This window comes from Chrysemys picta, chromosome 3, assembly GCF_011386835.1.
Source record: "Chrysemys picta bellii isolate R12L10 chromosome 3, ASM1138683v2, whole genome shotgun sequence".
Classification (NCBI taxonomy): Eukaryota; Metazoa; Chordata; order Testudines; family Emydidae; genus Chrysemys; species Chrysemys picta.
This window is the reverse complement of record NC_088793.1, coordinates 3,810,590-3,820,707: the sequence shown is the minus strand read 5'-3', so window position 1 is coordinate 3,820,707 and position 10,118 is coordinate 3,810,590. Positions and strand designations below refer to the sequence as shown.

The 10,118-nt window shown below is 52.1% G+C and overlaps 1 protein-coding gene and 1 long non-coding RNA gene across 2 annotated transcripts; both read right to left on the bottom strand.

Moving 5' to 3' along the window:
• Nucleotides 1-332: 332 nt before the first annotated feature.
• LOC135982114 (uncharacterized) lies at nucleotides 333-6,467 on the bottom strand. The gene is made up of 2 exons (XR_010599300.1): nucleotides 5,340-6,467; nucleotides 333-1,716 (listed from the first exon to the last, which is right to left on the bottom strand). It is a non-coding gene; the product is annotated as an uncharacterized LOC135982114 (long non-coding RNA).
• A 1,233-nt stretch (nucleotides 6,468-7,700) lies between these two features.
• LOC135982091 (dynein regulatory complex protein 1-like) lies at nucleotides 7,701-9,977 on the bottom strand. The gene is made up of 2 exons (XM_065587276.1): nucleotides 8,822-9,977; nucleotides 7,701-7,808 (listed from the first exon to the last, which is right to left on the bottom strand). Exons 1-2 carry the CDS (start codon nucleotides 9,086-9,088, stop codon nucleotides 7,701-7,703), a joined length of 375 nt encoding a protein of 124 aa, XP_065443348.1. The 5' UTR covers nucleotides 9,089-9,977.
• Nucleotides 9,978-10,118: the final 141 nt, after the last annotated feature.

Sequence of the window (10,118 nt, the reverse complement as noted above, 5' to 3'; positions counted from 1 at the left end):
TCACTTCCCTCGATCTGCTGGCAATGCTCCTACTAATGCAGCCTGTAAGCGAGCAGGACTCACCCCCGCGGCGCCTCCTGCTGGTCATCCATGGGAATTAGCTTACCAGCCCTCTGGAGCACCCTCTGTTGGCCAGTGATCCACTACCGCTGGGCCCCAGTGTCTCTCCCGGACCCTGGTGCCACTTTCTCTGAGGTGCTGCCCCCCTGGCAGTACCCCCACACTCTCAGGTCCTGGGTCTCCCCACCCAGGTGTTGCCCGCCCTAAGGGGCTCGAGGGGACAACAATGGTCCGTCGCCCGGTGTGCTTGGCACCAATAAAGACACCGAGGGGAGAAAGCAAGCCAAGTTTATTTCAGAGCTCTGAAATGGCACTAGGAGACCATCATGTCTCAAATCCAGTGCAACAAATACAAACAACTTTTACCTTTTATACTCCAAACTGTTTACATACATCTCTTTGTCTGGCTGTTCCCCCTTACCCCTCCCTTCCAGACAACTGGTACAATAAACTCTACATAAGCTTGTGAGAAAACTTTCTCAATCTTTGCGACCTTGAGTTAGACGCCTGCAAACTAACTACCCCGCTTCTTATCTCTATTATTTCTGCTAGTGTGAGTGAAACTGCAGCCATCTGCTAAAAAGCTGATATTACATTTCTGCTTCAGCCTACTTCAGAGCATGTCAGCAGTTAGCATAGAAGTAGGTGAGAGTTCCCAAGATGGAGTTTGGGGGTTCAGATAGGCCCAGAGCAAAAGAGCTTCATCGGCACTTGTGGCCTTCCACTCTCCCGAGTTACCTGGTAGCTATGCCTAGTGGACCCCAACAATCCCTCCTTTGAGAACACTCAACAAACCTTTGTCAGAGTTTTCTCATACTCTAAAGACAGAATGCGATTAAGCTCCATGCAATCAGGATTATCAATGAGAGGGTATAAGGGAACTTCTGGGGTATGGGAGGTACAAATCTTACGTATGAGCACTTTACAGCAAATGAGCAAAAGAACAAGAACAAAACATACCACAACACCTGTGAGCAAAATGCGAACAATGTTTCCCCCTATATCCCCTAGTTCTCCTAAACCAGGTATCCAACCCCAAAGGGAATCCAAAATAGTGGGTTCTCCTTCCTGGGCCTTCCACTGGTTAAAGGCCCATTCAGCTGACAAGATGTGCTTGTTAATGTCCTGTGAAAACTCTGGGACATAGGTACAACACTCTTCTCCAATAAGGGCACAGACAATTACAACAACCCAAATGCCCAGAAGATAAGAAGAATTGTTGACACTAAACAAGTCAAAAAATAACAAGACCAAATACATAGGCCAGGTCGGCCTTCTGTGAGAAAATAAAACCAATGCTCAGGGTTCTCGCGGGGAGTATGCTGTGACTGTTTAGAAAGATCACAAGGCATTCCCAGTGACCCTTACTGTCTTTTGAATAACAGCTTAAGTCCCAAATCGTCGTTAGCAGTCTTCTCTGCAGGCTGGACAGTCCACTGTTCAGGAGCGGGCACTGCTTTCAGTCGAGAGTGATGAATCCAGTTCTTGTGTCCTTCGACCTTTGCCGCTGTATGGGTGACAAGCAGGACGGTGTGGGGTCCCTTCCACTTCTCTTGAAGAGGCTCGTCCTTCCAGGTTCACACGAGAACGGAGTCACCAGGCTGCAGGGAGTGGACCGGAGTATCCAGCAGAAGAGGCTGTGAATCTTTGGTATACCTGTGAAGAGAAGAAAGAACAGCAGACAGAGAGCACATGTACTGAGACAAGAAACCACACCCCACTTCCCATTCCCCTGCCAGAACTGGGGTACCATTCATAGGCCATGCTCTTCCAAACATAATCTCGAAGGGACTAAGCCCTATCCAACCCTTAGGGAGAGCACGAATGCGAAGTAACACAAGGGGCAAGGCATCAGGCCACTTAAGAGAGGCCTCCTGACAGACCTTTGAGAGATGTCACTTGAGTGTCTGATTTGTGCGTTCCACTACTCCACTGGCTTGTGGTCGCCAGGGTGTGTGGAGCTTCCAGGGGATTTGCAGAGCACTTGATATCTTTTGAACAATTTGAGATGTGAAGTGTGTTCCATTATCAGATTCCATCCACTGAGGAAGGCCGAAGCGAGGAATGATTTCCTTGACAAACTTAAGAGCCACTGTTTTGGCAGTGTTGTTGCGACATGGGAAGGCCTCAGGCCATCTGCTGAATCGATCCACTAAGACGAGAAGGTACCTGTACCCTTGGGTCCTGGGAAACTCAGTAAAGTCTATTTGCCACACCAATCCTGGACCTGGGGTAGGTTCCAGGGTGGCTGGTGGCACTGCTACTCCTGGTCGAGGGTTATTCTTTTGGCAGATTAAACATTCAGCTTGTACCTGTGATGCTAGGGGTTTAAGTCCGGAGGTTAGAAAATATTTATTCATGAGCTGGGTAAGAGCCTCTCTGCCTGCGTGTGTGGTCTGATGCAGTTTCTGCAACACTGGTCGAATCAAGCCCTTGGGCAGGAGGATTTTTCCCTCTGTGGAATAAAGCCATCCCTCTTTTTCCTGGAGACCGAGACTGTCAGCCAGGTTTCTGTCCTCTTGGGAGTACTGAGGGGCTGCAAGCTCACCCACTGATGGGATGAGGGCATGCATTTGGGCATTCTCCTCAGTTGCTGATTTCAGGGTAGCAGCTCGCTTAGCTTCCCTGTCTGCTCTGGCATTGCCCTTGGATACATCTTGATCTTCCCTTTGATGGGCTTTGCAATGCACCACTGCTACTGCTGAGGGGAGCTGTACCGCTTCTAACAGCCGGAGAATTTGAGACCCATGCTTGACCGGGGAGCCTTGGGCTGTCAGCATTCCCCTTTGCTTCCACAGACCAGCGTGAGCATGCAATACCCCAAAAGCATACTTTGAGTCAGTAAAGATATTAACCCGTTTGTCTTTTGCCAGCTCGAGTGCACGAGTCAGGGCCACTAGTTCAGCAAGCTGGGCCGACGTTCCTGCTGGTAAACTCTCAGCTTTCACGGTATCATGAAGAGACACAATAGCATAACCAGCCCTCCTTTGCCCATCCACAACAGTACTACTTCCATCCGTATACCATTCCAAGTCAGCATTTGGGAGTGGCTGATCTTTTAGATCTGGGCGGCTAGAATACTGAACATCTATGATTTCTAGACAGTCATGTTCCTGCTTTTCTGTCTCTGGTAGCAGGGTAGCTGGATTAAGGGAGGGACAGGTCTGCAGGGTGACTTCAGGATTCTCTAACAGCTTCGCCTGGTACCGAGCAACCCGAGCCTGTGTGAGCCAAAGACCACCCTTAGTGTCCAGTAAGGCTTGGACCATATGGGGAACATACACTTGCACAGTTCCTCCCAGAGTCAGTTTCTCAGCTTCCCGAAGCACTAGAGCAGTAGCTGCGACCGCCCTCAAACAGGCTGGCCATCCCTTTGAAACTTGATCCAGTTGTTTAGAAAAGTATGCCACAGGACGTTTCCAGGCACCTAATAGCTGGGTAAGCATTCCCAAAGCTACCCCTTTTCGTTCATGCACATACAGTTGGAACAGCTTAGATATATCGGGCAAACCCAGGGCTGGAGCTTCCATAAGCTTCCTTTTCAAGATTTTAAATGCCCTGTCCGCTTCTGGGGACCAGTGAAAGGGGTCATGATCCGCTCCCTTAACACATTCATACAGAGGTTTAGCCCACAGTCCAAACTCTGGAATCCATATTCTGCAAAAACCTGCCATGCCCAGGAATGCCCTAAGCCGTTTACGGTTGCTGGGGATGGGAACTTGGCAGATAGCCTCCTTCCTTTCGTTTGAGAGCTGTCTCTCTCCCTGCCTGATGTGAAATCCCAGATATTGAACCTCTGAAAGAGCAATTTGGGCTTTGCTTTGAGATACCCTGTATCCTCGCAGTCCAATAAAGTTTAGGAGACTCACAGTAGCTCTGAGACAAGGGATTAGACCCACAGCAGCAATCAACAAGTCATCTACATATTGCAGCAGGAGGGCTCTGTCTGAATTATCCCACTCCTCCAAGTCTCTGGCAAAGCCTGTCCAAACAGAGTGGGGGAATTTTTAAATCCTTGAGCCCATACTGTCCAACAAAGCTGCTTTTTAACCCTTCGTTTGTCTTCCTTATGCCTTGCAGTATTTTGCAGATCTCATAGTTGCTTGGGCACATTCAGGCCCCCCTTTCTCTTGGTTGTCAGCCAAGTCTTGGCTGTGAACAATGTCCTTGGATGGCCTGCTAGCTGTATTTTCCTCCCAATTAACTCATTCTGTTCTCTTTCCTTCTCCCTTTCTCGGCTTCTTCTAACTTCCAAAGGAACCTTCCACTCTTCACTCATACACCTTTTCTCCAACCATTAACGCATACTCATTGCCATCATACACCTTTCCAGTAACATAACTTCTGTACAGAGCTTTGAAGCAACAAACCAGGACGAGCACACTCACTTCTGAGGATTCCACTCTGTACAACCTCTGGTGTCCAATAGCTTTCCCTTTAAACCTTAAGTGCCTTCTCTGTCTTCATCCTTAGCCTTGGCTATAACCTGATTCCGCTCCACTTCAGACAACAGGGTTCTCATAAGTATATTACAATCATCCCAGTCAGGCTTAGGACTAGCTAGACACCCTTCAAAGATTGAAATGAACTTGCTTGGATTCGTTGAGAATTCTCCTGCCTCTGCCTTAAAAGCAGCCAGATGTACAGGGTCAAAAGGTACATGCGAGTAGACAGATACTATCTGTGCTGGCCGTTCTTGTGTTCCTGGACGGGCTACCACACTCTCAGTAATCAACGGATACAATCCCACGGGGGGGGGAGGGGGTACTCTCTGAAGCCTGTGGGGGTGGAGGAGCCGAAGGGGACACCGATTCTGGCATTACAACAGTGGGAGGGTTCTGGGGTTTAGCAGCCGTTACTACCGAGCCTGTCGGAGTCAAATGGCACTTGAGCAAAATATCAGTCCTATTTCTTAACACCATAAACGTATACGCATAGAGATGTTCATTCCATTTACCGGTTCTCTGACAAAACAAAAGCAATTGAAGGATCGTGTTGTAATTAAGTGATCCTTCCGGTGGCCACACTCTTGGCACTCTAGCTGGTACTGAGGCCAATCAACTGTACAGAACCTTTTCAATTTACTTTTAATCAACTGATCAGATCCAAACACCTTCCAGTTCACCAGAATGCATTCTAAAGGTGTACACTGTACCTTGCCGGCTGTACTCTGTCCCTGCCCCATACCAAGGGAGACTCTGGGCGTCCCCAGGTCATAACAGGCAGACACTGGGCGTCCCCAGGTCACAACAGACAAGTCCCCACTGGACTGTTCCTACCTTATCCAAGGGTCCGGTTCTGCACCGTCACCGTCGCCCTATCAACGGGACTGGTTCCCCACCGTCGCCCTATCAACGGGACCGGTTCCTCACCGTCGCCCGCAGCTGCTTCTCCACTGTCTGTGTGCGTTGCACCGTTGTGCCCTCCGGGGTCGAGCAAACCACGTCTCCGCCGAGGCCCCCGATGAAGTAACCGGTGTGCGCTGGGCGTCGGTCGTTGCTGTAATCCGTCGGCCACCAGGAGGGATCCGGGCAAGGCTAAATTTCAGCCTCGAGCCCACCCAGGGACGCCAAAACTGTTGCCTGCCCTGGGGGCTCGAGGGGACAACAATGGTCCGTCGCCCGGTGTGCTTGGCACCAATAAAGACACCGAGGGGAGAAAGCAAGCCAAGTTTATTTCAGAGCTCTGAAATGGCACTAGGAGACCAGCATGTCTCAAATCCAGTGCAACAAATACAAACAACTTTTACCTTTTATACTTCAAACTGTTTACATACATCTCTTTGTCTGGCTGTTCCCCCTTACCCCTCCCTTCCAGACAACTGGTACAATAAACTCTACATAAGCTTGTGAGAAAACTTTCTCAATCTTTGCGACCTTGAGTTAGACGCCTGCAAACTAACTACCCCGCTTCTTATCTCTATTATTTCTGCTAGTGTGAGTGAAACTGCAGCCATCTGCTAGAAACGCTGACCAATACATTTCTGCTTCAGCCTACTTCAGAGCCTGTAAGCAGTTAGCAGAGAAGTAGGTGAGAGTTCCCAAGATGGAGTTTGGGAGTTCAGATAGGCCCAGAGCAAAAGAGCTTCATCGGCACTTGTGGCCTTCCACTCTCCCGAGTTACCTGGTAGCTATGCCTAGTGGACCCCAACACCTGGTCAGTACCGAGCCGAGCCAGCCTGCCCCGGGCATCCTGCAAACACAGATTCAAACCTCCGTTCGGGGTCACATCCCACCCCCAGGGGACCGACCTCACCCGGCCTGGCTGCACGGGGCACCCGCCGCCCCCCAGGCATTGCAGCTGGGCGCAGGGGGTCTGCTGCTCTCCTTCCCGGGGGGCTGCGAGCAGGGGCTGCAGGGAACCCGACCTCCTCTGCCCTCCTTCGCCTGCACCTACAGCACCGCCCCTGCCCCACAGATCCCTTCCCCGGGGAAAGGGCGGAGCCACCGGCTGCAGAAGCCGAGGTTTTGCACTTGAGCAGGGAGCGTGATTCTGTGCTGGTGCAGACAAAGTGTCCAGCCTTGCACTGCTGTGCAAAGCACCCCGCCCGCACCCCGTGCAACGCCAGCCAGCCTGCACCTGTGCACCGCCCCCGTGCAACGCCAACCAGCCTCCACCTGTGCACCGCCCCCGTGCAACGCCAGCCAGCGTGCACCTGTGCACCGCCCCCGTGCAACACCAGCCAGCCTGCACCTGTGCACCGCCGCCGTGCAACGCCAGCCAGCCGGCCCCTGTGCACCGCCCCCGTGCAACGCCAGCCAGCCTGCACCTGTGCACCGCCCCCGTGCAACGCCAGCCAGCCTCCAACTGTGCACTGCCCCCGTGCACTTCTACACAGCCTCTATTCATGCATTGCCCGTCCACGGCCCCCGTGCCATGCCAGCTTCTGTCCATGCACTCCCCCGTCACTGACCATACAACACACGAGGTGCCCCTGCATCACCTCCCCCAGGAAATAGCAGCACCCCACGGGGAGACTGCACTAGACACAGTCAGACTCACCTGAACGGCCACAAGCCCCGACAGCTTTGCAAAGCAGGAAGTGTTAGTGCAGTTCCCAGGACAAGCAGCAGGGGCTGCACGTCTCCTACTGCAGGGAGCCCTGGGCAGGGAGCCCTTACATGTGCTCTACCCTCTGTTTGCACTGGCCCTCCCCAGTCCTCAGGCCAGCCCTGGGCAGAGTGGGGCCACCGCAGTTGAGTGGAGTTAGTCGATTGCAGGAGAGGAGGGCATCTGTTTGCAACTCCCCCACCCCAGCTCTGGTCAGAGGAGCTGCAGTTAGTTCTATGTTCAGCCCCTGGCTGCACCTGGATTTTCATCCATAGCTCTCAGAGCACTTCACAAAGGACGTCAGAATCATTATTCCCATTCTACATATGGGGAAACTGAGGCACAGAGAATGGAACTCCATGCCTAAGGTCAGCCAGCAGGGCAGTGCGGGCGCCAGGAACAGTCATAGGGTTGCCAACCTTTCCGGATTGGCGGGAGTCTCCCGGAATCGGCCTCCATCTCCCGGTGGCTATTGAAAGCAATCCGGGAGATTTTAATAGGTCGCTAAAAGTCCTGGGGGCTAAGGCAGGCTCCCTACCTGCTCTGGCTCAGAACGGCTCCCGGAAGCGAGCGGCACATCCCTCTGGTTCCTACGCACAGGAGCAGCCAGGGAGCTCCACGCGCTCCCCCCGCCCCAAGCACCAACTCCGCAGCTCCCATTGGCCGGGAACATACTGGTCATCTTTGCTTTTCAGCTCCTGCAGGAGAAGAGCAGACACTGAACTGAGAAACATTGCTCTGCAGAGCTTCAGCACAAGCCAGAGAACCTAACAATCAATATCCTGCATCTGCCCCTTCAGCCATTATGGAAAGTGACGAGGGAAGAGAACTGAGGAACAGAACAGTGGTTAGGAGAGAGAAGAGATGATGGGAAGATCTACTACACTTGCTAGCAAGGAGGAGGAAGCCTCAATGTTTGGGCTATTTAACCCTTGTCTGGACTAAGCGGGACAGGACTAGAAAGCCCCAAGAGTAAACTATGGGAACAATCATGCATTGGCAGGGAGATTACTCCTGGGGGGATTCTGTGCCAAAAAATAACTATCTTGCAACAAAAAAATTAAAATTCTGCACACGATATTTTACAATTCTGCAAAATTCTGCATATTTTATTTGTCAAAATAACACACTACTGTATAATCACCCCAGTTTCAATTATTTTTGGTCAGTTATTTCAAAATACCTGTCAGCAAGTATGTCTGTAACAATACAGACAACAACAAAGATTCAGGAAATGTTTTTTGAGAAATGGATTCCTTACTAGGCATATCAATACAGAGCTCTGAGTAGTAATTCATTTAAACTACAATACAGAACCGTATTTCCCACACCCCTCAGCAGCAGCACAAAAGCTTGGAGAAATCAGGGGTAACGGAGGAGCTGAGGGAGAGGGAAGTAACTTGCTGGGAAGAACCCTGGGTGTGAACTTGGAGGGTTGTTGGGTATGGGTGGGAAAAGTATGGAACAGGTTTCTTGGGTCCTGGTCTGTTACTGCTAGGACATGAGTGTATGCTGAGTTTGTGTATATGGATTTGTTATTGTAGGGGAGCACAGTCCCCTGGCCTAAGAGAAGCGACAGGCAGTTCTGGGTCACTTACTCTTGGACAGTGTCCCTCTAACATTAACATGCTCCAGCAAGACCCTCCGTGCCCCACAGCCGTCTCCACACACACACACACACACACCCGCACTCCTGGCTCCGGGAATCTACCTGCTGCAGTTCGCTGATGAGCTTGTTCTTCTCTTCGATGAGCAGAGCACACTGCTGCTGCTGCAGGTTGAGCACGTCCCACAGGTCCTGCGGGATGGTTTTCTCTTTGGCCGAGCCCCATTTCGAGGTGATCTCTTCAAACGTGTCCTGATTAGTCTTGGATTCATTCTCCAGTTTCTCGAGCTTGCAGAGAGCAGCCAGCACAAGGCAGATAACGCAACTGGGGCTGGTGGAGGGTTCGGCGGCTGCCCTTGGCCCCGTCCACATTGAGATTTCCAGCCGTGTTAGTGTCTTCCTGGACAACCAGCTTTAGGGACTAAATCAGTTTCAAACCAAAGGGTAGACGAGATCTTAGTGGGGCAACAAGCTTTTCTGTAGCCCTAACGATAGGCTCCATCTCCCGATCTGAAAAGGCTCCATGCACTAAGAGAGACGACTCTGCAGCCAGTATGTAGAGGACACGACAAACATGGCTGCAGGACTGGTCTCTGGCCCAGAGCCCTGGGAATGCACTGGATTCAAAGGGAGCACATTACACAAGCAGAAATTGGTCAGAACAAACCGGCTGTGGAAACGCTCGTCTGGCTAGCTGGGTCTGTCGGGAGGCCAGCGTCGCAGCCCCCCTGCACCATTCCCACTGCTGCCAGTGGGCTTGGCCAAGGAAGCCCAGCTCCAGCAGCAGGCACCGACCCAGTAAGGTTCGCATTAGCAGAAGATGCTGGATCTGCAGCACGAGGGACCCAAGGCCTCCATTCATCCATGGAGCAGGTCCAGTGCCCGTAGCAGCAGCACACGCTTCCCTCACACACACGCCCTGCCAGTGGGCCATCGCCAGGGACTGAGGGGTTTTGTCTTTCCTAGGGAGACTTCCAGCGAGGCTGCCAGGCGAGAGATGGACACAGGTCACCTAAGAACTAGCCCAGGACAAAACCCTCCCAAAGTGACCCACAAGTGAAAGGCTCACGATTTCCTATCAGTCCCCTGGCTCTCCGGTCCCAGCAGGTTCCTGGGGAGTGCCATGAAAATGACTGGGGGCTCTTAGGAGGCACAGGTCCATTCAGCAACGCTGGACTTGTTTGCCCATGATAACGGGTAAATCCCGCAGCAGGGAGATGGGGCTGAACAACCAGGCTTCTCTCCTGCAATCCCAAAGAGGAGAGGCCAGTGCTGGCTCCTCTAAACCGGGGTGGTGGCTAAATGAGAACCTGCAGGCCACACCGTTCTCACAAGTAATCACCTGTTCTCGCCTGCCAGTGAGTTGCCAAAGCGGCCCCAGTTGATTGGCATGTGGGTGGCC

What these genes read in the sequence shown, in the direction of transcription:
- LOC135982091 (XM_065587276.1), bottom strand. Translation starts at nt 9,088, where the DNA reads ATGTGGACGGGGCCAAGGGCAGCCGCCGAACCCTCCACCAGCCCCAGT. An exon ending in TCATCAGCGAACTGCAGCAG is followed by an intron (nt 7,809 to 8,821) that starts GTAGATTCCCGG and finishes CTTCTCCTGCAG; the next exon opens with GAGCTGAAAAGCAAAGATGA.